This window comes from Balaenoptera acutorostrata, chromosome 20 (genome assembly GCF_949987535.1).
Source record: "Balaenoptera acutorostrata chromosome 20, mBalAcu1.1, whole genome shotgun sequence".
Classification (NCBI taxonomy): Eukaryota; Metazoa; Chordata; class Mammalia; order Artiodactyla; family Balaenopteridae; genus Balaenoptera; species Balaenoptera acutorostrata.
In genome coordinates, this window is record NC_080083.1 from 12,557,278 (window position 1) to 12,584,635 (window position 27,358).

Genomic DNA, 27,358 nt, shown 5'->3' on the forward strand with positions numbered 1-27,358 from the left:
AGTGCGTGGCTGATGGGGGGTGGGGGGGGACACACAGCACCCAAGGGCCCATGCAGTGTGGAGTGTGAGTGTCGGTCTCTGCCAGCCACCTTGCTCCTGAGGACGCAGACTGCTCGGCTCTTTGGGGCTGAGCCATCCTCGTCACTGAGCTCCTCCCCCGATGCACAGCCGGAGGCAGCCTCTCCTCCTGTCTCCCTTATTCTGATCTTGGGGGGAGGCAGAGCAGTGTTTATCATCCCTACTCTGCAGACAAGGCAACTGAGGCCCAGAGAAGAGGAGTGATCCATCCATCCTGATGGTTCCAAGCTGGGGGCTCATTCATCCCTGGAGGCTGTTGGCCATGGGGCTGCTAGGCCTGCTCCCCCTGAGGCCTCTGGGGTGGGAGGTACAACACCCCTGAAAGCTTCCTTTTTGGAAGGCTGGGGGCAGCAGCTGTTGGACTTCTGGACTGTCCTGCTTCACAGGGGCCTTTGCAACAAGGGCAGTGGGGGCTAGGGTCATGCAGCCCTCCAGCTGGGAACAAACCTGATCTCGGTGGCTACCCGCAGGCCGCCTCTTGGGCCACAGAGGATCTGGCAGGATGAAGAAATGGGGGAGCTCAGACTTATGGGAATCTCAGGACCTGCCTCAAGAGGACTCCTGCCCAGAGCCCCTAGATGGAGACCCTAACTCCAGGCCAGCTCCAGCCAAGCCCCACAGCTTCCCTGCGGCCAAGAGCCGCAGCCGGCTCTTTGGAAAGGGTGATTCGGAGGACACATCCCTCATGGACTGCTCTTCTGAGGAAGGTCAGCTGGCATCCTGCCCGGCCATCACAGTCAGCCCTGTTGTCATCGTCCAGAGGCCTGGGGATGGTCCCACCTGTGCCAGGTAAGCTGCATCTGGAGCTCAGCCTCCCTCTCCACCAGGAGCCTAACTGGCCCAGCTGGCTGAGGCCCCAGCCGTGGAGACACCATGTGATACTCGAGTTTATGGGCTGAAGGTCATAGAGCTAGGGAGCTGGGGGGCCTCCAGAGGTCGCCTGGTCCAGCGTCTGTACTCATAGGACCTTCGGGACATGTGGCCACACATGCTGACATACATGCTGATCCTAGCTGCTGGCCGATCTCTGGGTCCAGGCCTAGAATGCTCACCAGCCCTAATCATGAGGACTTTACGTTGGAAGGCTCAAGCTCAGGATGCTTTTAGACAGAGTACAAAACAGTTCCAGAGAGAGTCCACCAGGCCTCCCACCTCCTCCGAAGCAGGACAGGGGCTGCACAGGGCTGGATGACTTCTGTGGCCCTGTGAGGATGCTTCTTCACTTAGCAGAGGCCAGCCAAACCCCTGCCTTCCATCCCCTCCAGGCTCCCCCAGCCTCTGAGCAGGCAGGGAAGTGAGTGGCCTGGGTATTGGAGGAAGTGGAGGCTGCAAAGACTTTCTAGATGATGCCTACACACAGGGTGGGGACAGAACGGGGGTACACGCACCCCACTGTTCCCTGTTACAGCCTGGACTGAGCGGTGGGTTTTGTATCATGTTTTTTCCCCTTTTGGTTTGCCTTGGGGTTTAGCTGTGCTCCCTGACAGGCTCTGAAGGCCTCAGGGCTGAGACCAGAGTATGAAACGAAGGTGTTTTCTGGTCCATAGGCAGCCATCCCAGGACTCTGCTGCCGAGAACCTCAAGCTCTACAATCGCAGGAAGATCTTTGAAGCAGTTGCTCAGAATAACTGCGAGGAGCTGGAGAGCCTGCTGCTTTTTCTGAAGAAGAGCAAGAAGCATCTCATGGACAGCGAATTCAAAGGTGGCCCGGAAGCCGCCGGGTCCTGGGAGCGGCCCTGCCGTGCTGCCTGCTCTGACCCCCACTTTGTCTTGCAGACCCGGACACAGGGAAGACTTGCCTGCTGAAAGCCATGCTCAACCTGCACAACGGGCAGAACGACACCATCCCCCTGCTCCTGGAGATCGCCCGGCAGACGGACAGCCTGAAGGAGCTGGTCAACGCCAGCTACACGGACAGCTACTACAAGGGTGAGGAGGGCCGGGCCGGCACGGCTCTGCCCGCAAGCTTGCCTGGAGCCAGGGGGGCACCGTCACGCCCGGGAAAGCCTCTGAGCTCCTTACTCCCTGTCCAGCCACTGAGTCGGGATCTCCTGGTCCTGGGGGTCCCTGCACCGCCCCCCCCTCCCGATGGCTTGGTGCTCCTTACACTTGGGCAATTTTGATTCCTTCAGCTCCCAGTCTGGTGTTCCCTGTTCTGGGTGTCTCTACTCCTGCCTCAGGGCCTCCTTGGGCCTCCTTTGGTGGGGGGTCATCCTGCATGTTCTGCCCAGGCCCACCCCCGGCATCTGTCCGGGCAGGCCCCCGCAGGACTACGGGCGCAAAGCCAACAGCACGCGTCCTCCACAGGCCAGACGGCACTGCACATTGCCATCGAGAGACGGAACATGGCACTGGTGACCCTCCTGGTGGAGAACGGGGCCGACGTCCAGGCCGCGGCCAATGGGGACTTCTTTAAGAAAACCAAAGGGCGGCCTGGCTTCTATTTTGGTGGGGAGACCACGCGGTAGACACTTGGCTTTTCGATGATCGCTAAGGGGAGGTTTGAGGTGGAGACGGGGGGGGGGGGTGGGTGGGAGTTGGAGGCCGGGTGGTGCAAGGGCCAGTCTCTTCCTGGGGAAGCCCAACGCTTGCCTGTGTTGGCTGCAGGTGAGCTGCCCCTCTCCCTGGCGGCGTGCACCAACCAGCTGGGCACCGTGAAGTTCCTGCTGCAGAACTCCTGGCAGTCGGCCGACATCAGCGCCAGGGACTCGATGGGCAACACCGTGCTGCACGCGCTGGTGGAGGTGGCTGACAACACGGCCGACAACACCAAGTTTGTGACGAGCATGTACAACGAGATTCTGATCCTGGGGGCCAGACTCCACCCTGCGCTGAAGCTGGAGGAGCTCACCAACAAGAAGGGGCTGACGCCGTTGGCTCTGGCCGCCAGGAGTGGGAAGATCGGGGTAGGGAGGGGGCATCAGGCCTGAGCAGGGGGTGCTGTGGGAGGGGCCTGCCTACCTTCCTAAGCTTCTGGCATCGTCACTGCGCAGAGCCCTGGTGCTGCCCCACCAGCCTGTAGAGGGAGGGCAGGGGGCATTAGAGTCAGCGAGGGGAATTGTGAGATGCCGAGCAGAATTCATCAGTTCACGCGTGGCCGTTTCTGATTTCCAACTCTGAGCACCACCGACAAGACGCAGAATGGGGGTGGGGCGCTGGGGTCTGGGGATGGGAGTGGGTTGAGCTGAGGGTGAAATGGAAAGAGAAGCTGTTGGTGTTTTTTCATGGAAGGTAGGACTTTTGGGTGATATGGGGTCCTAATGGGGTGGGGCAGGCCCAAGCCTGTGGATGATGTCAGGCCATGGAAGGCTGAAGGTGGGGCTGGGCAATTGGGAACTGGAGGGGAAGGGGCTTCTCAGCACCAGAGGATTCTGGGAGCTTGACTCTGTTCATACTGAGTCTCTTAGGATGAGAACATTGGTTTTATAACCTTTATAACCTTGGTTTTATTTCTTGGATTTTATTTCCTTCTAGCTTGAGGTTTTCTAGAGTGGACCACTGCAGTCCTTCACTGGGAGATGGGAGAAATGGGGGGGCCAGGTGTGATCAGGTGATGGGTCCAATGTGGCTGCAGTTGGGGTCTGAGGCAGTGGGAAGTTGATCTTGATGGTGGTCAGGAGGCTGCTAGATGGGGGTGGGGCTCTCCTGGGGCTTGGGTGGGGTCTCCAATGGGCTGGGAAGCAGAATTATTCTTGGAGCAGAGCTGGTAGGGAATGCAGCCTGTGCAGGGCCCCAGGCTGGCCTCTAACAGGCTCTTGTATCCCTGGGGCAGGTCCTGGCCTATATTCTCCAGAGGGAGATCCAGGAGCCCGAGTGCAGGCACCTGTCCAGGAAGTTCACCGAGTGGGCCTACGGGCCTGTGCACTCCTCACTGTACGACCTGTCCTGCATCGACACCTGTGAGAAGAACTCAGTGCTGGAGGTGATTGCCTACAGCAGCAGTGAGACACCTGTGAGTGGGCCGAGGCTGGGACCCAGCCAGGAAGGGCTTTGGGTCTCACTGCACCCCAGCCCCTACCCCCACTCCCTAATCTGGCTCTGCCTGTCGTCCCATCAGTGGAAACCTGCTACCCGGGGCCTACACCCTGCAGTCTCATCTCCCCATTCATTCCCACCGAATGTCTTCCTGCATCATACAGTCAATACATGATAATATTCCCATAAAACTTAAATATTTCAAAACTACATAGACAAGAAAAGAATCCTCCTTTTCTACCATATAAAAACATGTAGCTTCATTTTGTTTATATAAATGGGATTATACTATGTATAGTACAGAACAACCATGTTTTTCACTTAGTGGCATGTTTTATTTTTTAAATTTAAAAATTTTTTATTTTGGCTGCGCTGCTCGGCTTGCGAGGTCTTCCACAACCAGGGATCAGACCCGGGCCCCCTTCAGTGGAAACGCGGAGTCCTAACCACTGGACCGCCAGGGAAGTCCCTGTAGATAGTTTTGTATCAGCACATATGAGTCTGCTTTATTAAAAAAAATTACTGCAAGTATTCCATAGTAGGAATGGGGAGTAAATATCCACAGAATGACATTTGAGTTATTTCGTTATTTTTTTTTCTTACTACAATGCTACCGGCCACTTGGCATGGGTTTGAGAATTTTTCTATGAAGGACACCTGGAACTGGAATTGCTAAGTCAGAAAGTATGGCCTCCAAAAAGATTGCATGAATGCACTTGCCCACCACCCGTGGGTACACATCTACCTGTGTCCTTGCCAACCTGGGTATTACCAATCTTTTTTTTTAACCTAGTTTAAGCCCATGGAGCCCAAAATGCTATCTCGTTGATGTCTTAATTCTTGTTTTCTTGATTATCGTGAGGTTGAGAATTTTTTCATGTGTTTTCGACCATTCAAATTTCTTTGGTAGATTTCCTGTTCATTGTCCTTTGCCATCTCTTCTACTGGACTGTTTGCCTTACCCTTTCAGTGTGTAGACGCTCTCGTTATAAAATGAATTGATCCTTTCTCTATTGCACATGTTTCAGATATCTTATTTTCTCCTAGTCTCCTAGTCTCTTGCAAACTTCATTTGCATCATTTGCTTATAAAAAGTTTTCATTTTGAGAGTCGAATTGGTTAGACTTTTTCTTTCATAGCTTTTGTGACTTGGGTCTTGCTTTGGAAAGCCTTTTCCACTTCAAGATTGCACACATATCTTCCAATACTTATATTTAGCTCCTTTGTAGGTATTTTATGTTTGGCTTTTAAATTTATCAAGAATTGATTTTTGCATAGGTGTGAGGTAGGCGTCTTACTTATTTTGTTTCCAAATGAGGGTCCCAATGCCGCTTAATGAAAAGTTTATCCTTCCACCACTGCTGTCCCCTCTTTCTAAGGTGACAGATGCTCCGGGCCCTGAGGCTGACTTTGGGGGCTGCAGTCTGTGCTGTTGGTGATGACGGGCTGCCATGATGTCTCACAGGGCAGAGGCTGCATCTACAGGGGCAGAATCCAGAGAAGGGAGAGGCCTGGCTTGCTTTGTTCTGTCCTGTCAGCTCCCACCTGGGCTGCCATGCTGAATCTGGGCCCTCTGACTCAGAATCCCTGATTAAGTGTTCCCAGAGGGCTGGCCCAGCTAGGAAACAACCTCAAGAAGGACTGGGGTGTTTGGCCTAGAGAGGAGAAGTCTCCGGGGCCACGGCTGCCATCTGCACATCTCTGGAGGCTTTCAAGGGCTGGAATGCAGTACTGGGGCCCCGAGTGCAGAGCAGGGACCACTGGTGGGAAGCAGAGAAGATCAACTTTGCTCCAGAGAGCAGAATTTCCCGACAAGCTTCTTGGGGCAGTAGAGAGCTTCCCATCCCCAAAGGTACTCAAGAAGACACTGAACATGGACCTTATTTGGGGAGCTCCAGCCTGGGCCAGAGTTGCACTCAATGGCCCCAAAAGGCTAGGATGACCTGATTTTGGCTCATCCACATCCTAGGAATACTTGAACTTTACAGAGAGCTTGTTGATGTGAGACTTTTGCCCCAAAGCAATACTTGTAATGGTGGTATCCCAGGCACTGGGCCCACTCATGGCAGGAACGACTTCCTCGTTCCCTTCAGTCTCATGCGTAGGTAATTGCCACTCCCATCTGGATAGCCTGTCTGACTCAGGGCCGGAAATGGGAGAATTAAGGAATGCAGAGGCCCCTCCCTGAGCAGCCTCATGCTAGGCTCTGCCTGTGCCAGCCTCTTCCCGATACTGTGGGAATAGCAAGGATGTAGGCTCTTGGAAGAGCGTTATTACAGAGAGTGGGCATAGAATGTCGGGCAACACTGGTACGCTCACGAGTGTCAGGGGCTCTTAGGGTCATGTGTCCGATTTCACCCCTTGTTCGCTGCACAACAGAGACACTGAGGCCCGCAGGGTGGGCCACGTGGGGAACCGGCTGTGACCCTCCACTGCTGCTCGGGCTGAGGGCGTGGTCATGCAGAGACGTGGGTGTGATGTGGTCCTGTGGGACGGGTCCTGGTCGGGGGGTGAGGCTCACTTCTCTTTGCTCCCCTTAGAATCGCCATGACATGCTCTTAGTGGAGCCGCTCAACCGCCTCCTGCAGGACAAGTGGGACAGATTCGTCAAGCGCATCTTCTACTTCAACTTCTTCATCTACTGCCTGTATATGATCATCTTCACCACGGCCGCCTACTACAGGCCTGTGGAAGGCCGGGTGTGCCTGAGGCTTGGGCCTCTGTGGGGGACGAGGGGAGGGGGTGGGCATTCCTATAAGACCCCAAGACCACGGGCCCAGGCCAGACCCTGGAGACATGGAAGAGTCACCTGGAGATCTTACGTCCCTGTGCTCAGTCCTCCCTCTCCTGGTAGTCTCACACCCCCCTCCTGTTCTCAGCCCCTCCTTTAGCCTCCGGGTTCTGAGAGGCCGAGCCTGTGGTCGCTGAGGTCCCTGACTGCAGAGGGGGAGTACTAGGTTAGAAAGGATGCAGGAACTGGGGCTCCAGAAGCAGCTCTCCGCTCGGCTGGGTGTCTTCAGGGTCCCAGGTGGCGTCAGCCCTGAGCACATTGCCAGCCCGCTCCCCTGCCTGCTTTTGTTCTCTCACTTGCACATTATTCATTCCCTGGGCATATACTTTGAGCGCTTCTTCTAAGCCAGGCCCTGCGTTATGCATCACATTAACTTAAGACCAGACTTTTTCCGCCACCAGGAGCCATAGACTCCCTCAAGTTTCTGAATTGAGTCCTTTCCATTCAATATCCAAGCACTTAACTTGCTGCCTTTATCTCCAGGTTGCCTGGCTTGTAAATTTGGTTGAAAAACTCAACTTCCTAGTTAGGTGAAACCCGATTTCTATACAACTATTAAGGCCATCTAATGACTTTATTTTAAGAGAAAAGAAATATGTGCTAATGAGACAAGCTAGTGAACTAGTGCTTATGAAACATGGATGATAGGCTGGAAGGAAACCCACTCTGGAAAACTGTGGCTGAAACACAAGGACGACACACACACGTGCGTGCGCACACACATGCACGCACGCGTGTGTGTGTGTGACGTCTCTCCCTCCACCATCCGTGGGGAACCTTGACAGTTCTGGGAGACCAGGGGTTCGCCATAGGCTGTGGGAACAGCAGGAAGCACATGACATTGGATCTGTAAGGGCGCCTCCACCATCCGTGGGGAACCTTGACAGTTCTGGGAGACCAGGGGTTCGCCATAGGCTGTGGGAACAGCAGGAAGCACATGACATTGGATCTGTAAGGGTGCCTCCACCTAATGCCACCACCGTCTTCCCAGCCAAGCAGAGCTGCAGGTTAGGATATCATCCAGGAGACAGCACAGTACAGTAAGGACACTCCTCTTAGCAGCTGGAAGCTGCCACTTTGGAAATCAGGTCCCACAGAGGGGCCTCTTTGCAGGTGTCCCCATAATTATGCATTGTCTTTATTTGTGTCTCTCTCTCCTGATGGAGGCTGAACCTTTCCAGAAGGGGCTGGGTCTTAATCGCAGGGCTCTGTACCAGGTAAATGTTCGTTGAGTGAATGAATGAGTGAATGGAATCACTATCTTCTCTGCCCTTTGCAGCCTCCCTTTAAGCTGAAACACACCGTTGGGGGCTATTTCCGAGTCACTGGAGAGATTCTTTCTGTAGCAGGGGGAGTCTACTTTTTTTTCCGAGGGGTAAGCATTCCTTCCAATTGCATGAGTTTCCACTATCACCAAAACAAAAAGTCAAGAGACTCACTCAGTGCTCACCCACTTTTTAGTTCATCAGCCACGTAATAGCCCTGATAGAGGAGCTTAGAGACACACAGGTGAAGATGAGAATCCTCAGGCATTCACAGCTGTGGGAGGGTGCAGGTTTGCCCAGTGGGTCCCTGCAGACCCAGGGCAGTCATGCTTGAAGACCGGCAGTCAGGGCTCTCCACTGAATGTAATATTTAATTACAGAGATAGAGTGGAAGCCTCTTAAGAGACAGGATCATGACTAGTAGTTGTTTAATTAATTGAAACAGCCCATTAAAGCTCAGAATAATGAAAGAAATCTATATGTATACTGGAACCATTTTATTTTAACTAAAAACTCGAACACGCATATTCCTTGGCCATTCTTCTAATATATGTGGAACCACTGTTGCACGTACGAAGGGACCTGAATGCAGAATTTGAGATTATTGTGATTTTTTCCCTTAATCTTTTTGATCTAAGCTGTACCTCTTTTTTTTTTTTTCAGTTACTCACCTTTAAGGAGTCTTTCCAAATCACTGGACTCTGTCTTCACAGAAACAACTGTTTCTGTTTATTTTCACACTCCTAGTTTATATATTAGTAAAGTACAAAGCTGCAGTAGCAAGTGCAGTGGGCAAAAAGCATTATTGGCAAACAGGATTACCCAGTGCGAGGGCAAGGAGGGTGTGGGTGTCCTGGAGGGGAACATGCACTGTGGGCATCTGTCAGAATGTTTTCGGGGAGTGGAGAGCACTGGTTTGTCCTGGAGAGTTAGTTCGGTAGAGGATGGTTAAAGAATTTTTACTGTAATTCAAACTTCTTTGAGAAAATTCGGAAGAAAAAGTACAAATTAAAAAGAAGGGGAAAAAAATCACCCAATTCCATCCTTCAAGCACAACAATTAATAACATTTTGGTGGTTTTCCTTCCCATCTTTGCTTCTAGGTATAGCTGTAATTCCACTCTATTCTAAAAAATCTTCCTGACCGAGTACATAACATTACCCCATTAGCCTGACCCATCCTGTTCCACTGTCTTCATTATCCTTGCTTTGATGCACTCCCATGGTCCATCGTGGCTGCATTTAGGAAGCATTCTGGGCGCGCACCATTTAACCTTCCCTGGGATCTTACTCTGTTTACCTGCAGATTCAATATTTCCTGCAGAGACGGCCATCACTGAAGACCTTGTTTGTGGACAGCTACAGTGAGATGCTTTTGTGAGTGATACTGACTTTTATGCCCCTGTAGCAGATAGCATCTTTTGGCCATGAGACCTGGGGTTACAGCAATCAGCTCATTCTCACTCATTCTCTCACATCCGCTGGGCCTGGAACATAGTAGGGCTTCAAAAACATGTTGAATGAATGATGGAAGGCACCCAATAAACGTTTGCTGGGTGAGGAATACTGAGGGTCCACTCTGTGCCAGGTATGTTCCAGGTGCTAGGGAATTTCTTTTAAATCTGGCACATCTGAAAATATTTCTACTATACCTTCACGTTTGGTTGATAGCGAGGTTGGGTATAAAATTCTTTTAAAATTTTGAAGATATTTCTCCATTTTTTCTTTGCTTTCAATATTAAATGTGACAAGTCCAAAGCCATTCTGATTCTGAATCCTCTTTTAAGACCTGTTTTGGTTTTTCTCTTTGTAAACCTATAGTATCTTCGGTTTATTCCTAGTGTTTGGAAACTTGATGTTTCTTGATGCAGATTTATCTTTATCCAATGTTCTGGGTACTTAGTGGGCTCTTGCAATCTATAAATTTATGTCCTTTATTTTTTGTATATTTTCTTGAATTATTTCTTGATCTCTCTTCTGGAACTCCTGTGATTTGTATATTGAACCTCCTGACCTAGTCCTGAACTAGTTCTTACATTTTTTTTTTTTTTTTTACATTTTTAGTTGTAATCATGCTGAGTGTATCTTTTTATTAAGTATACTATAAGCATTTTTCTTGTTCTTACATAGTTTTCATAATTACAATTCATAATTTTTTTTAATTATGAATTTTAAATTTATTTATTTATTTGGTTGAACCGGCTCTTATGCGGCAGGTGGGCTCCTTCGTTGCACGGCATGCGAACTCTTAGTTGCAGCATGCATGTGGGATCTAGTTCCCTGACCAGGGATCGAACCCAGGCCCACTGCATTGGGAGCCTGGAGTCTTATCCACTGCGCCACCAAGGAAGTCCCAGTTCTTACATTTTTTCACTTGTGTTCTGTCTCTTTATTTTTGGCTCTTCTCTCTGGGAGGTTCAAATCAATTTTAATTTCCAGTCTTTCTATTGAGTTTATTATTTTTGATATCATGTTTTTAATTCCTAAGTGCTCTTTTTAAAAAATTCTATTTGTTCCCTTTTTAATTTTTTTTAAAATGTTTATTTATTTATTTATTTTTGGCTGCGTTGGGTCTTTGTTGCTGCACGTGGGCTTTCTCTAGTTGTTGCGAGCCGGGGTTTCTCTTTGTTGCAGTGCGCGGGCTTCTCATTGCGGTCGCTTCTCTTGTTGCGGAGCACGGGCTCTAGGCGTGCGGGCTTCAGCAGTTGTGGCTCACAGGCTCCAGAGCGCAGGCTCAGTAGTTGTGGTGCACAGGCCTAGTTGCTCTGCGGCATGTGGGATCCTCCTGGACTAGGGCTTGAACCCATGTCCCCTGCACTGGCAGGCGGATTCTTAACCACTGCACCACCAGGGAAGCTCCTATTTGTTCCCTTTTATAACACTTTATTCTTGTTTCATAGATGCAATATCTTCTTTTGTCTCTCTATGACTATTAAGATAGTTTTTGGTAATTCGTTTCTTTTTGCATAGCTTTTGTTTTCTCCACATTGTTGATTCCCATTTGCTTGTTTTGTTCTCTCTTTCATGTAGAGGGCATTCTCAGAATATTTGGAAATCTTTGACATCTGCTCATGATTAAGAGTGGAGGACTGAAAAGCTGGTTGGAAGCTCTTAATGTGTGAATGGGGCTTATCAATTTTTAGCTGCATTATAGTCTGGTCTAGATAAACAATTTGTTGGCGAATGTCCAAAGTCAATCTGTTGCATCTTTTCAATCTTCTGTCCGGAGGGAAGAAGTCTAACTGCCAGTTTCCTGAGAGCTGAGTGGAGAAGAGGGCTTTACGTAATGTCTTGTATAGAAATCACATAATCTCCTGTTTTGGGTAAAATACCAGTGCTTTCATGGGTGTCTGCTGAAACCGGGTCCAAAGACCCTCTGTTTTATCTTCTTCAGAGACAACACCTCCACTCTTACTCACGTCAGTCTCTTCACCTCCCCTCCAGAGGTGCCTAAGCCTTTTGAGTTTCCTTGATTGAACGAGTTGGTTCTCAGGTTTCCCCACTATGGATTTGGATTTGGCTTTCTTGGGTCTGCTAGGTCAGTTTCCATTTGTTCACTACTTCCCAGCTTCCAGAATTCCTAGGTGGGGACTCCATTTGCCTATGTCAGCTGGCGTCAGTTCTTATTTTGGCCAAGGGTCTGCAGATGCCGAGGGATAGTTTTTCTTTGCAGCAGAACTCCAATTAACGAGCCAGTTTAGGGACACTAGTTTTCAGTACACTCACATCAGCACAGAGGTGGCTTTTTGCTGGGTTCTCACACACAAATGGGAAGTCGGGTGGTCATTGTGGTCTTCTGTGTTAATGCAGCCGTTGGGCGGGCACTTCCGGGAGGAGGCCATGATGAACAAGGAGACCTGGGACGAATAAGTAAAGAAGGGACCACTGAGCAGACCCTGTCATAGGATCATCATAGGATAATGATCATAGGATCATCCAGACATCCTCCAGCCTGTCCAGGGCTCCGACTAGGGCAGCCCTCACCAGACTAAAGAGTGAAAGGACATCTTCCCTGGCTCTGCTCCTGAGTTTGAGGGTGTGACCAGCAGACTCTACCTGTGGTTCTTTCAGGAGAGCACAGCCTGCCCTCCTCAGAGGCCTAGGCCTCCTAGGTTCTCTGTTGTCCGTGAGGCTATTGTTCCCAGGGACTGGGCAGGGAGGCTGTTGGGGCTACAGCCCTGTTTCTCAGCCTTTTTTCATTATTGCCTTTTTAGAAATTTTTTTTCCTAATTGCCCCTCCCATGAAATCTCCTACCACAAATATACTATATATGTGTTTATGTACTATATTTATATCTGTGTTTTGTGTGTAAAAAGGATAAGATTTTGCACATGCAACACCCCCTCCCCCCACCCCCCGAACCGATTTTTGCCTCTTGGGAGCGTTAGTCCTCCCACTGACACTCATGGGCTAAAGGAGGGAGGACAGCCATCCCCGGCTCACCCGTGGCCTGGGGCTGTGCCTCTGAGGAGAGGTCCAGGCATCTGGGGTCTTGTCTGTGAGGGTGCAGGCCCCCCGGTGCCCATGGACAGGGCTTGCTGTCCCTCCCCCGTCAGCTTTGTGCAGTCGCTGTTCATGCTGGGGACCGTCGTGCTATACTTCTGCCACTGCAAGGAGTACGTGGCCTCCATGGTTTTCTCCCTGGCCATGGGCTGGACCAACATGCTCTACTACACCCGCGGCTTCCAGCAGATGGGCATCTATGCTGTCATGATTGAGAAGGTGGGTGCCGGTGCCTGAGCGGTTCTCCGCAGAGCCCGTTTACCTCCTGAGTGTGTGGGACCTGGTCCCACAAACTCCATCCACCCTCTGTGCGTTGTCTGGGGAGGTGCTGCTTTAAGACCCACTTTTGCAGAGAATTCCCCAACAATGAGGCAATCCGGCCTTGACCCAGGTTTGGGGGGCTCCCCTGAAACTTGACCCGCCACATGCCAGGCCCCCCTCTCCCACCAGAAAAAGGCCCATGGGCGGGGGGCGGGGGGAGCTGTGGTGACTCCCTCATGACACCTGAGCTGAAAACCACCAAACCAAACCTACCTGTCTGCCCTCTGATTCCACTTGGGCTCAAGATGAACCCCCAGGCCGACACAGTCCTGGCCCTTCCCTTGGCCCCTCCTGGGCCTTGATTTGCTTCTGACAAGCCTGCTCTCTCCTGCAGATGATCCTGAGAGACCTGTGTCGCTTCATGTTTGTTTACCTCGTTTTCTTATTTGGGTTTTCCACAGGTAACGGGTTTGGTCAGGGCTGGTGGGGGGCAGGGGCTCCCGCTGACCTCAGCTTCCTGAGGACCCTGCAGGGCTGGGTGGGGAGAGGCCCACCGGGGTGTGTGTCTGCAGGTGACAGAGCAGATGGCCAGTGAATACACTGAAATAGTAGGAGAACCTAGAAATTGATTCATAAAAGACTTTAAGTCATTTTAGAGGTATGAAGTGCTGCTTACCTATAGTATAGCTGCATTTTGGCTCAATTAAAATTTTAAAAAATTTTGATGTTATTTCAGAAAAGTCACAAGAATAGTACAAATAACTTCTCTATAGTCTTTACCCAGATTCCCCAAATTTTACCACATTTAAAAAATCGCTTTCTCTCCCAGCTACTCACACACACACACACACACACACACACTACACCATACTTAAAAGAACAGAGTGAGTTGCAGACATGATCAGTCCTTTACTGCTGAATACTTCAGTGTATATTTCCTAAAAACAAGAACATTCTCTTACATAAACACAGCATAATGATCAAAATCAGGAAATTAATATCAATACAGGACTATTAGCTAATTTTCCAGCCTTATTCAAATTTCACCAATTGTCCTAAAAATATCTTTTACAGAAATGAAAATCCCAGATCACACATTCCATTCACTTGTCAAGTCTGTTTAGTCTCCTTCATTTGGGAGCAGTTCCTCAATCTTTCCTTCTCTTTTGTGATCTTAGCATTTTTATTGAGTAAAGGCCAGTTTTTACAATGTCTCTCAGTTTGGGTCTGTCTGATGTTTCCTCACAATTAGATTTAGGTATACATGTTTGGTCAGAATATCAGTGAAGTAATGTGTGTCTTCCTTATATCAGGAGTCCCATGATGTCTGTCTGTCCCATTTCTGGTGATAACTTTGTGGTTCTTTTTTTAAAATTGAAGTATAATTGATTTACAATATTGTGTTAGTTTCAGGTGTATAGCAAAGTGATTCAGTTACACATATATATGTATGTTTTTTCAGGTTATTTTCCATTATAGTTTATTACAAAATATTGAATATAGTTCCCTATGCTATACAGTATATCCTCGTTGCTTATCTATTTTATGTATAGCAGTTTGTATTTATTAATCCCATACTCCTAATTTATCCCTCCCCTCTTCCCTTTCCCCTTTGATAATGGTAAGTTTTGTTTTCTATGTCTGTGAGTCTGTTTCTATTTTGCTTATAGATTCATTAATATTATTTTTTAGATTACACATATAAGTGGTATCATATACTATTTGTCTTTCTCTGTCTGACTTACTTCACTTAGTATGATATTCTCTAGGTATATCCATGTTGCTGAAAATGGCAATATTTCATTCTTTTTTTATGGCTGAGTAGTATTCCATTGTATATATATACCACATCTTCTTTATCCATTCATCTGTCAGTGGACACTTAGGTTGCTTCCATGTCTTGGCTATTGTAAATAGTGCGGCAGTGAACATTGGAGTGCATGTATCTTTTTGAGTTAGAACTTTTGTTTTTTCCAGATATATGCCCAGGAGTAGGATTCCTGGATCATATGGTAGCTCTCTTTTTAGTTTTTTAAGGAAACTCAATACTGTTTTCCATAGTAGCTGCACCAATTTACATTCCCTCTGGTGATGTTAACTTTGGTTCCTTGGTTTTGATAGGTCTACCAGATTTATCCACTGTCAAGTTATTATCTTTCCCTTTGTAATTGATAAGTAATCTGTGAGGCGATGCTTTGAGACTGAAAATATCCTGTTTCTCATCAAACTTTCACCCAGTGGTTTTAGCATCCACTGATGGTTCCCACCTGAATCACCTGATCCTGTGATGGTTGCCAAATGATAATTTTCTAACTTATTCTTTTTACGTTTGTTAGCTGGCATTCTATTGTCTGGAAGAGCTTTCCCTACAGTAATGTAATGGAAGGGGTTTCCATTCTCCTACATTGATTTATTTATTTACATTAGTAGGGCCTCTTTGATTCTTTTTGTGTGTGAGTGTGTGTGTGTGTGTGTATTCTCACTTTGTTAAGTGAGTTATAACTCCTTACTATCATCATTTCTTTTCATGCTCAAATTCTCTGAGAAATGGTCATTAGGAGTCCCTTGCAGCTGGCTCCTGTGCCCTTTTGACACACCACATCATTTTTTGAGCAACTGAGTCCTGCTTTGATCCCCATCTGAGTCCTACTGTTCCATGGTTCACGTGGTATCCTGTCTGGGAGAGACGGGCAGCTTTGACTGGAAGGGATCTGATAGGGATTAGTGTGGGCTCTGGCACTTGGTCTGAAGGCCTTGCATATCAGGAGCCACAGGAGGGGATAAGGCCAAGGGGGTTATGCAGTAACCATGGGGCACAACTGCTACAGAAGCTCTCAGGCTCTGGAGTACATCTCCCAAAGAAGAGTGCAGAATGCAGCAAGAAGCCATTCTGATCTGAGCTGCTTAGCCCCCATGGTTCTGGAATGGGCTGGCTCTGGGCTACCCTCTAAGGGGCACAGGCAGACAAAGGTGTGACTGAGAAAGTAGATGTGGACCCAGGGCTGACATGTAAGGTTAGGCAGCTTGTGCACTGCACAAATGTGGCTGTATCACATTGTGCATATATATATATATATTTATTTTAGCATTTTTTCCCCTAGCAGATGATGATAAAATGTTTCTATTAATAAAACAGTATATTATGAAAAACTGATAGTTTTGAAGAAGGGAGTGCTTTTATTTTATTTATTTATTTATTTATTTAAATATTACTTTGCTTTTCTAGATTTTTTTTAATGACTACATTTATTTATTTATTTTTTGGCTGTGTTGGGTCTTCGTTTCTGTGCGAGGACTTTCTCTAGTTGCGGCGAGTGGGGGCCACTCTTCATCGCGGTGCACGGGCCTCTCACTATCGCGGCCTCTCTTGTTGCGGAGCACAAGCTCCAGACGCGCAGGCTCAGTAGTTGTGGCTCACGGGCCCAGTTGCTCCGCGGCATGCGGGATCTTCCCAGACCAGGGCTCGAACCCGTGTCCCCTGCATTGGCAGGCAGATTCTCAACCACTGCACCACCAGGGAAGCCCAGGGAGTGCTTTTAAAAACAAAAATCACACAAAGGTGCCTCATAGCCAAGCCAGAGTTCCTGCTGCAGACCCATCCTGGGGGTAGCGGGTGTGCATGTTGGGGAACCTGGGGTCTTGGCTTCCATCCGGCCACGTGTTCCCCATGCCCTATAGCGGTGGTGACGCTGATTGAGGATGGGAAGAATGACTCCGTGTCGGCTGAGACGACGTCACACAGGTGGCGAGGTCCTGGCTGCCGGCCGTCGGACAGCTCCTACAACAGCCTGTACTCCACGTGTCTGGAGCTGTTCAAGTTCACCATCGGCATGGGTGACCTGGAGTTCACGGAGAACTATGACTTCAAGGCTGTCTTTGTCATCCTGTTACTGGCCTACGTGGTTCTCACGTACATCCTCCTGCTCAACATGCTCATTGCCCTCATGGGTGAGACGGTCAACAGGATCGCACAGGAGAGCAAGAACATCTGGAAGCTGCAGGTGGGCGCTTGGCGGGGTGCGTGCAGCACGAGGGGGTCGGCTGCTCTGGCTGTTGCCCCACACAGCTGGGTGCACGGGCCCCTGCGCGCTTTGGGGAGGGTGCAGAAAGCCTAGCCAGGCCACGGGCTCAGGCAACAGCCTCTCCCTCCGTTGGCTCCCTCTGGCTCCTCCCACAGGGGGTTCCTGCCCAGGGTCACCAGTGGGTGTTTGCAGACTCTGTGTCTACTGTGGGCTGGGCAGTCCCTGGGGGGAGGAGATGGAGGGTTCAGCCCCACGGGGGTGCCTGTCGCAGAGGAACTCCATCTAGAGTGGGCACCAGAGACCAGACTCGGGAAGCAGCTAATATGGGATGGGCCCTGAGAGCTGCATCTTTGAGACACCTGGTCTGCGTCTGCCTTTCCAACTAATAATAAAAGCGTCATTCTTATTAAGTAGCACTGGCTCTACACCAGGTACTGTTCTAAGTGTCTTACTTACATGCTCTCTTTAATCCTACAATAATGCTACCAAGGGGGCACTCTCACTCTCCCCGTTTTTGGATGAAGGCACGAGGCATAGAGAAGTTAGGTATCTGTGTCCAAGGTAACCAGTAAGTAGCCCAGCCAGGACTCGGCACAGGCAGTCTCACCCCCGAGCCCCTGCTCTTAACCACTACACTACGTTGCCCCTTTGTGAGCTCCTCAGGGGAGGGACTGGGGCTGGCACACTCCACCTAACTCATGGTTGCCCTGCCCAGACCCGGAAGGCACCAGCAGCGCCTGTGCAGGTCTGAGCTCCATCCGTGGATTGTGCACCCGCCTGGCTGTGGGAACCAGCCTGGTGCAGAGGGCTCTGGAGGTCCGGCTCGGAGGCGCAGGGACCGGGAGAGACCCTGCAGACGCTGATCTTGGCAGGTGGCACTGGCAGCCAGGGGCGGCTCCTGGATGAACCCCCTGCCCCTCTGCCTTTTGTGTCGTCCTGCAGAGAGCCATCACCATCCTGGACACGGAGAAGAGCTTCCTTAAGTGTATGAGGAAGGCCTTTCGCTCAGGCAAGCTGCTGCAGGTGGGGTACACAGCTGACGGCAAAGACGACTACAGGTGGTGTTTCAGGTAATTCCCAGGCAAGAATCAAAGCTTGGGGAACTTGGGGGCTAAGCTATGGATATTGGGACCCACCCAGAATCAGCTGTGGGTACAGAGGCCTAACTCAGGGCTCACCTGTGGGCCTGGGGATTCACCCAGAGCCAGCTGTGGGCACAGGGGCCATTCCAGGGCTTAGCATGGGTATGGAGGACCCACCTGGAACCAGCTGTGGGAACATAAGCCTTTCTCAGGGTCTCTTGGGCCCAGTCATGAACATAAGGGACTCTCCCAAGGCAGCTGTAGGTACAGGGGCTGTCCTAGGGGTTGACTGTGGACATAGGGGCCCCACCATAGATCCCAGATGGTGGGACCCAGACATGAAAGACTGGAAAATGAGGCGTCCAGAAGGGGTCACCTAGCGATCAGGGTCGGAACCAGGAATCCAATCTTTAAAGTTCCTGGGTCCCACAGTGTGGTCAGAGAACTCATCTTCAGGGGTGGTGTCCAAAAGGCAGGCCCCTCTGGGCCCTCCTCTCGCCAGCTGTGTCTCCCCATCCTGGTCTACGGGCGTGGCCTGCGGGGCTGGGAAGCTGGCCGTGGACCACCAGCGCCCTGCTCCCTCACCTCCTCCCCTTGCAGGGTGGACGAGGTGAACTGGACCACCTGGAATACCAACGTGGGCATCATCAATGAAGACCCGGGCAACTGTGAGGGCATCAAACGCACCCTGAGCTTCTCCCTGCGGTCGGGCCGAGGTGAGGGGAAGGTGGGCGGTTGAAGCCTCGGGGTCCCCCACTCTTGGAGCAGCCCCAAGTGTCAGCCACCCACCTAGTCATGGGCGCTCCCGTGCTCTCTCGCACGCCTGCACCATGTGCCCGTGCCCGCTGGCTCTGCACGCGCCCCTGGTCATCAGTGCCCCAGAGGAAGCCGTCAGCCCACGTCCAGCCTCCCTGCGGGTGCCCTGTCTCCTCTTCCCCAGTCCTCACACCCAGCGTCTGCCCTCAGCTCCGTGAGGCTTACGGACACAAACAGGGACCCTCACCTGGCCCAACACATCCAGGCAGGCAGAGGAGGGAAGAGTGGGAGGAGAAAATGTACACCTTGAACAGAGGAGCCCTGTGGAAAATCACTACCAAAAAAAGTCCTTTAATCATTAGTGGTAAACATTTTAACAGTGGACATGACATGAAAGGTCCAATGGAAGATATTTACCTAAAAATGAGGCAAACCTAGTCTTATATTGAACACATTTTGAGTTACATTTACAACCCTGCAGTGTCTGTTTTTCTTTTTTTAAAAGTTGTGGTCAAATATATATAACATGAAATTTGCCATTTTAATCAGTTTTTTAAAAGTGTACAATTTGGTGGCATTAATTATAGCCACCGTGTTGTGTAAGCATCACCCTTACCTATTTCCAAAACGTTTTCATTATTCCAGACAGAAACTCTGTACCCATTCAGCAGTTATCTCCATTTCACCCTCCTCCCAGCTCCTGGTAACCTCTATTCTACTTTCTGTCTCTATGAATTTCCCTATTCTAGGTACTTCATATAAGAGGAATCACACAATATTTGTCCTTTTGTGTCTGACTCGATCATGCTCCATTGAATGTATATACCATATTTTATTTATCCATTCATCTGTTCACTGACATTAGGATTGTTTTCACCTTTTAGGCTAGTGTGAATAATCCTGTGAACACTAGTGTACGAGATTCTTTTTGATTTCCAACTATCCAGTCTTTTGGGTGGTAGTAGATCTGCTGAATCATGTGGTAATTCTAGGTTTAATTTTTTTGAGGAACTGGAACTGCCAAACTGTTTTCCAAAGCAGCTGAGTCATTTTACATTCCCACCAGCAACGTACCGGGGTTTCATATCCTCACCTACACTTGTTATTTCCTGTTTTCGTTTTGATTATAGCCATCCTAATAGATGTGAAGTAGTATCTCATTGATTTACATTTCCATAATGACTAATGATTTTGAACATCTTTTCATGTGCGTATTTGCCATCTATAGATATTCTTTGGAGAAATGCCTATTCAAGCCCTTTGCCCATTAAAAAAATTTTTTTTAATTGTTGAGTTATACGAGTTCTTTGTATCTTCCGGATATTAATTCTTTATCAGATATATGATTTGCCAATATTTTCTCCTATTCTGTGAGTTGCCCTTTGATGTACAAAACGTTTATTTTGATGAAGCCCAATTTATGTATTATTTTCCATTGTTGCCTATTCTTTTGGGGTAATATCCAATAAATCATTGTCAAATCCAATGTCAGGAAGATTGTCCCCTGTGTTTTTTGTTTTTGTTTTTTAAGAGTTTTGTAGTTTTAGCTCCCTAACACTTTTAAGTTGCTATAAATCTTGGACTGTTTCCCAGAGTTCTGACTGCATTGGTTCTAAAGTTTCTGCCTTTTTAAAAAATGTTTTTGTGGAGGCATGGGTGTTTGGAGCTGCCTACTTTGCCAATTTGCTGATGTTGCTAATTCTTTTTTTTTTTTTAAACAAATTTATTTATTTTATTTATTTATTTTTGGCTGCATTGGGTCTCGGTTGCTGTGTGCAGGCTTTCTCTGGTTGCGGCGAGCGGGGGGCTACTCTTCGTTGCGGCGTGCAGGCTTCTCATTGCGGTGGCTTCTCTTGTTGCAGAGCATGGGCTCTAGGCATGTAGGCTTCAGTAGTTGTGGCATGCGGGCTCAGTAGTTGTGGCTCGCAGGCTCTAGAGCACAGGCTCAGTAGTTGTGACACACGGGCTTAGTTGCTCCGCGGCATGTGGGATCTTCCCGGACCAGGGCTCGAAACCGTGTCCCCTGCATTGGCAGGCGGATTCTTAACCACTGTGCCACCAGGAAAGCCCAATGTTGCTAATTCTTAAATGAACAAATGAATCAAGTGTTGATAGTTTTGTTTTTTTTTTTGGCTCGTTCAGGGAAAGGGCATGATTTCCCAGGCAAACTTGCCTGTTAGCATGACACTGCATGTTTGATATTGCTTCATCGAGAAGCTCATTTTTTTATATTTCACAAACTTTAAAAAGTATACTTTATTGAGATGTAATTTACATACAATAAAATGCACACATTTTAAATGCACAGTTTGATAAGTTTTGACAAATGTACACACTCAGGCAACCACTACCCCACTCGAGTTACAGAACATTTCCATCACCCCAGAAAGACCCTCATGCCCCTTTGTAGTCAATTCCACCCTCCCCATCCCAGGTAACTATCTAATTTCTATCAGTATAGATTAGTTTTATATCAGCTTTTGTTTACCTGAAAATGTTGATTTCATCTTCATGTTTGAAGGTTATTTTCATTGGATATAGAATTCTAGGTTAACAGGGTTTTGTTGTTGTTGTTGTTGTTAATTTTAACACTTAAACTATGATTCTCTGCTGTCCTCTGGCCTCTATTGTTTCTGATGAAAATTCACCTGTAATTTGCATTGCTGTTCTCCTGTCTGTAGTGTGTCTCCCCGCCCTCCCCCGCTCCCGCCCCCAACCCCAGCCCCGGCTGCTTTCAAAACATTCTCTTCATCTTTGGTTTTCAGCAGTTTGACTAAGATATGCTTAGGTATGGTTTTCTTTGGTTTTATCCTGCTTGGGGTTTGCTGAGCTTCTTGGATCTGTACATCAATATGTTTGGAAACATATTTTGGAAACTATATACACTTTGCTTTAGTCTCCCTATCTGCTCCTTTTACATGCATGTTAGACCATTTGATATTGTCCTGTGGGTTTCTGAGGCTTTGTTCATTTCTCCTCAATTTTTTTGTATTTCTCAAATTTGATAATTTCTATTGATCTGTCTCCAAATTCATTGACACTTTCCTCAGTCGTCTCTAAACTGCTATTAAGCCCATCCAGTGAATATTACATTTCAAGTGTTAGGCTATTGGTTATGGAATTTCTATTTGGTTCTTTTTTTTTTATAGGTTCCATTTCTCTCCTGAGATTCCTTAGCTGTTCCCTCATTAAGCTTATGTTTTCCTTTGGTTCTTCGAACATATTTATAATAACTGCTTTTGATTGTCCACCTACTAAATCTGCTAAATCCAACATTTGGGCCATCTTAGGGTAAGTTTCTATTGACTGGTTTTTTCCTGGCTGTGAGTCACATTTCCTTGTTTCTTGTATGTCTAGTAACTTTAAATTGTATACTGGGCATTGTAATAATATGTTGTAGAGACAGTTGATTGAATTTTTATCCTAGTTGGCAGTTCAGTTACTGATGAATCACCTTGAACTTGTGTAGGCTTAGTTTTAACCTTTATTGTGGTAGATCTGTGGAAATGCCAAGGTATTTGCCAATCCCATCAAACTTGTAGGACTCAACCTCCAAACTGTTTCCACTGTGGATCTTGTCGGGGCTTGGTTTGAGGCTTTTTAGGGTGGGTCTTGAGTAGATCTTACTCTAGTGCATGTACAGTAAGTAGGGTATTTCTGGTATTTTAGCTTGATCCTCAGAGTAGAAAAAGGGTGGTGAGGAAGTCTCTCCACTGGCTGGGCTGGATCTCCAATATCCCTCAGTAAGGCTCAACTTCTGGTGTCCCTGTCCCACTTTCAACCCCATAGCAGCCACTGTCTGAGAAGCCTGTGCAAGTACAGCCCAACTGTCAGCCAAGGACTTGGGGGGACCCCACCCCAAAGACTTCTGGACCTCTACCCCTACAGCTCCCTTCTTCCTCTTCTCCTGCACCCTGTCCCACAGATTCTAGCTGCTTCGGCTGCTCAAAATTCTGCTCCCTTCTTCCTTAGCTCAGAGGCACTGCCACGCTCCGCTTAGACTCCAGCTCACTGCACTGTAGTCTGAGAACTTGTCCCTAAGCAATACGTTAGGGCGATCACAGGGCTCACCCTGTGAATTTCACTTCTCTCAGCAATTGCAGCTTCTCAGTCTGTTGTCTTATGCCTGAAGACATTTGCTGCATGTATTTTGTCCAGTTTTATGATTGTTTATAGCGGGATGGCTAGCCCAGTACTAGATACTCCATCAGAGCTGGAAGTGGAAATCTATTTTATTAAGAGGCTTACTTTTGGAAAACTACTCAAGGGCGTCATCAGTGTTCCCAAGGGCCTCCTGCAGTCCTATACTTTCCCCACAAGTTTCATTAGAAGCCCTCCCCGTGTCATGTCATAATACATATTATCTCTTTTTCGGTTGTTAACTGGTCCAGCTTCACCACAGAGCCATTCAAAGATGGCTTTGCAAGTGATTTGAGTAGTTTTCCAACATTGCTCTTATTGATTTCATGAAACCACACACCTTCTTACAAGATTTGCTGTTTCACTTTGCAGTTGATTTGCACTGTGTTTGCATGACATTGTTGGCTGTTTGAGGCATCGCACATTCACTGTGCTATTAATAAAGACATTGATCCAGTGGCAGGGATATACACACACTCATGTTACTTGGGGAGGGGCTAGGAGATGGTTAGAGGATCCCTGGTTTCACACCTATGCTTAATTAGGGAGTATTTCCTGAGGATTTTGCTTTCCTATACAACCTTGTAACAGTGGAAACTCCCGTAATGAATAGTCAGATTATTCAGGTAACAAGGAACTCTCCCCACCCACATAGCACGTGTGATTGGGAAGGGGTGAGGGAATGCAAGAGAGAAAGGGCAGGGAGGAAAGTGGTCAGTAGCTGAGCTAGGGAGAGCACGTGAGGGGGTCTTCGTATCAGGGCTGTGGGAAGCAGGCACTGGGAGCCCCATGCCTTCCTTGAGGGCCCAGGGACTGGAGCTGGGCCAAGCGGTCTCTGAGGGGGGGTATCCCCACGATGCATCCAGCCAGAAGATGGTGTCTTCAGTAAGCACCTGGCCTGTCTCCCCGTGGAGGCTTCCTGCTTCTATGCCTTCCCTGAAACATCCTCCTGGTGCTTGTATCAGGCTGTGGCGGACGGGGGCCGGCCAGTGTCAGCCTGCAGGCCCAGGGGAAACCCAAGGTCTGGAGAATTCAGCTGGGATGGTCACAATGGGCCCAGCCTCCCATATTCCTGATGCCTTTGAGATGTGACCAGTGCAGGACACCAGCAGAGGAGCCTGAATTGTGGCCTGAGGGCGAAAGGTGTGAATTTAGGCTGCTTTTCTAGAAAGATCAGACCCAAGATGGCCAGCCAGAAGGCTTGGCTGACCAGGGCTCTGGCAAGTGGAAGGAGAGCACGTACAGCTGTCTCTCTTGGCTGTCACTTCTCTGAGGTTGCTGGGGGGAGGGAGGGGCTGGAGATTGCTATGGGGGTGACAGCGGGTCCTCCTCAGGGGCTTCCTGGGATTTCAGGCCACACATGAGAGCCCACTTCAAGGCCCAGCGTCACCATGTTTCCCTTGGCATTGTTCCCAATCTGCTATTCCCTGGTGGGCCCTGAACCCCAAATCCTGATTCTTTGGCTGGTGTTCATCACCCTGCAGCTGACCTGGTGTGGAGCCGCTCCCAGGGCATCCCCAGCATTACTCTCCCTCCCACACGGGCAGGGAGGAAACCGAGGCTGAGAGCAGCAAGCACTGGACAATCCTGAGGCCACAAGCAAGTCAGGGTGGGGTCGAGGAGGAGAATTTAGGAGCTGCCAGAGCAGACGAGGCTCCTTGATCAGGTGAGGAAAGAGGAAATGGCACTGATCCCTGTGCTCCGGAAGCACCGATGTGCTTGTGCCCCCTTTTATCTGGTGGGTGGTAATGCCAGCAAACGACTGTTTGGTATCGTTTTGCTGCTTCCAAGGCAGTAATAGTATTCCATCTTTCAGCTGCAGGGAGGAACTGGAAGAACTTTGCCCTGGTTCCCCTCTTAAGAGATGCGAGTACTCGAGAAAGACACCCTGCCCAGCCTGAGGAAGTTCATCTGAAGCACTTCGCGGGGTCCCTCAAGCCAGAAGATGCCGAGATTATCAAGGATTCTGCTGCTTTAGGGGAGAAGTGAGGGACCACACAGGGTGCTCTCAATCCTGTGGGCCTTAGGAAAGCCCACCGTCTCCGGTGGAGGGTGTGTAGGGGCCACCAGTGATGCCTCAGCAGCCTGGCCCTACCAGCACCCTCCTCGCAGGCCCTCTCCTAGACCACACGGAACAAGCTGCAGGAGGCATTGCTGGATGCACGGGTAGAGATAGTCACGCAACCCTCACTGTCCCCAGCTGGCTCTCCTAACACAAAAGGATATTGCGTTCCGGTTTTTACTGACTTTATCAGACATGGCGAATGAGAAATCGCCACGTGCATGTATGCGATGCCCCAGTTTCCTTTGATTTTATATTCCTGGGAGTGAAAGGCAGCGAAGCCCAGGGAAACACCTTTTACAACAAAACACTTCTTTGAGATAAAATGCCGAAGCCCTTGTCTATTTTGTGCTTAATATCTCCCCTGTCCAGAGCGGTCTGGGGGAGACGATGGCTGCTCCTCCGAGAAGGCGGGGGAACCTGGCCCCATTCCCAGCTCTGCCAGAATCAGGTGTTTCCGGAGTGACTCCCTCCTTCTGTGTGATCCATCACAGTTCCAAAAATATTAGCTCTATCGCTGTTCAAATAAAAGTACAGAACCATGTCCCAAAGCCACGTGGCAAGAATTTTTTTAATGATCTTCCCTCTGTAGTGGCCATAGTCCTGCTCGCCTGCAGTGGTACCTCCTTCCACCTCTACTCATCCTGCCATCCATCAGATAAGTACATAAATAAATACATATGTCATATCAAATGTGAACTCCATGTCAGTCATTGAGCCGGCGTAGCTCATTGGCTCCTTGTGGTCTGTGTGTGCACGTGTGTGTGCGTGTGCGTGTGTGTACTACCTTGTATGGCTAGGAGCCTCTGGTCATGCTTTAGTTGTTACCCGTGGGTGAGGGCACTCCTGCATGCATACACCTACCATAGTTAGCAAACTGTGGGCCAGGGACCAAATCTGGCCTGCCACCTGTTTTGGTTAACAAACTTTTATTAGAACACAAGGCAACCATTCATTTCTGTATCGTCTCTGGCAGCTTTCATGCTACAACACAGAGCTGAGCAGTTGCGAGAGACTGAATAGCTTGCAAAGCCTAAAATATTTCCTTTCTGGCCCTTTATGGAAAAGTTTGAGGATCCCTGCTTTATGGACTTGAATGTAAGAAAGAACGATCTAGAAAAGCCTTCTGTCACAAACACTGGCGGGTTTTGTTATGTCTGTGGAGTGTGGAGTGAGCTGCCCAGTCGTGAAATTGTTGGATGTTGATTCTCAAGATGAAGGATGACATTAGCTGCGGCCGGGCTTCAGCCCTTTTGTGAGAGGTCTATCCGGAGGGAACACTGGGACCCCCTCCTCCAAGTTCTCCAGCAGCACATCTACCTCCACACACAAACCCAACAGAGGAGCCTGAGTCTGGTTGACAAAGCGGCTGGGCGTGTAGTGAGCCATGGCCAGACCACGGCAAATGAGCATAGCAGAAGAACACTGACGGCTAGAACGCAGGGAGTGTTTATGTGAAGTGCTCCATGTTCATTATCCTTTAAGCCTCCTAATAGCCCATGAAGAGCTATTATTAGCTCCATTTTATAGATGAGAAAACTGAGACTGGGACAGTTAGTAAGTTTACACAGCAAGTAAACAGCAATGCCTGGGTCTGACCCCAGGCAAATCTGACTCCAAAACCTGAATTTGACTGTGGTGCCAGGCTGCATGGCAGAGAACGGGCTGGGGCATGCCAGCCTAGCCCAGGGTTGGAAGGGAGATGTGCGGGCTTCTGCTTCCTGTTTGGGTTTGGGACCCCTTGTTTTACCCGTAGGCCTTCCTCAGACAATGTGCAGACATTAGATATTTTCAAATTTCTGCAAATTGGATCAAACCTCCAAACTCAGCGCTGGAAGGAATCTTATGGGTGTTCTTTTGTAAAATGAATGATTACAACCTTTGTGTAAACCTGGGTTGTTTAAAGGAGGACACACCTGCAACTAGCTTGGTCTTTTTTATCTGTTGCTGTCTCTTGATCTCTCTCCATTCCCATGTCCTCCACTCTCCATCACTCGGAGGCAGCATGAGTCACCACCCAGAATCCCTGATGGGCGGGCTGCTCAGCTCTGCTAAACCAGGGACGTCTGTGGCCACTGGGATGCAGACGGACCCGCTGCTGACCTTTGGGTGGGTCTGCTCAGGCCTGAGGCTGCTGATGGAACTCTGCCTGGCTCCTGGTCCCCCCTCCTCCCTCACTGCACCAAGTGGGGCATTTTCTAGAGCAGGTCAAGGGGTCGGCCCCTCCCTGGCTGCACCCCCTCCCCCGAGACCCCTCCTCTCCCTTCTCCCTCCTGGAGGAGGGGGTACCTGTGGGCCTGCAGCCTGGGCCTGATGTCTGCAGGGCTTGGGAGGTGTGTGTGGGGGGGGGAGGGGGTCTTCTCAGCACTTGCCTGGTGTGTCCCCCTAAGGGGTCAGGGCTGACTCAGTGACCTGGGGCCACT

General features: G+C 49.1%; 1 protein-coding gene across 6 annotated transcripts; it reads left to right on the forward strand.

Moving 5' to 3' along the window:
* Nucleotides 1–243: 243 nt before the first annotated feature.
* Nucleotides 244–25,574, forward strand: TRPV1 (transient receptor potential cation channel subfamily V member 1). 6 transcript variants are annotated; one of them, XR_450571.2, is made up of 16 exons: nucleotides 244–867; nucleotides 1,626–1,780; nucleotides 1,855–2,007; nucleotides 2,386–2,526; nucleotides 2,686–2,984; nucleotides 3,851–4,030; nucleotides 6,594–6,752; nucleotides 8,124–8,219; nucleotides 9,415–9,485; nucleotides 12,666–12,831; nucleotides 13,268–13,334; nucleotides 16,552–16,874; nucleotides 17,838–17,965; nucleotides 18,578–18,693; nucleotides 24,358–24,539; nucleotides 24,696–24,767. XR_450571.2 is itself a non-coding variant. In XM_007177448.2 (15 exons), exons 1-15 carry the CDS (start codon nucleotides 581–583, stop codon nucleotides 24,860–24,862), a joined length of 2,514 nt encoding a protein of 837 aa, XP_007177510.1. In that variant the 5' UTR covers nucleotides 244–580; the 3' UTR covers nucleotides 24,863–25,574. The 6 variants fall into 6 exon arrangements, 4 of the variants coding, with proteins under 4 accessions (XP_007177510.1, XP_007177511.1, XP_007177513.1 ...); XR_450570.2 differs by having other exon boundaries at nucleotides 24,690–24,735; XM_007177448.2 differs by lacking the exon at nucleotides 24,358–24,539 and having other exon boundaries at nucleotides 24,690–25,574.
* The last annotated feature ends 1,784 nt before the right edge of the window (nucleotides 25,575–27,358 follow it).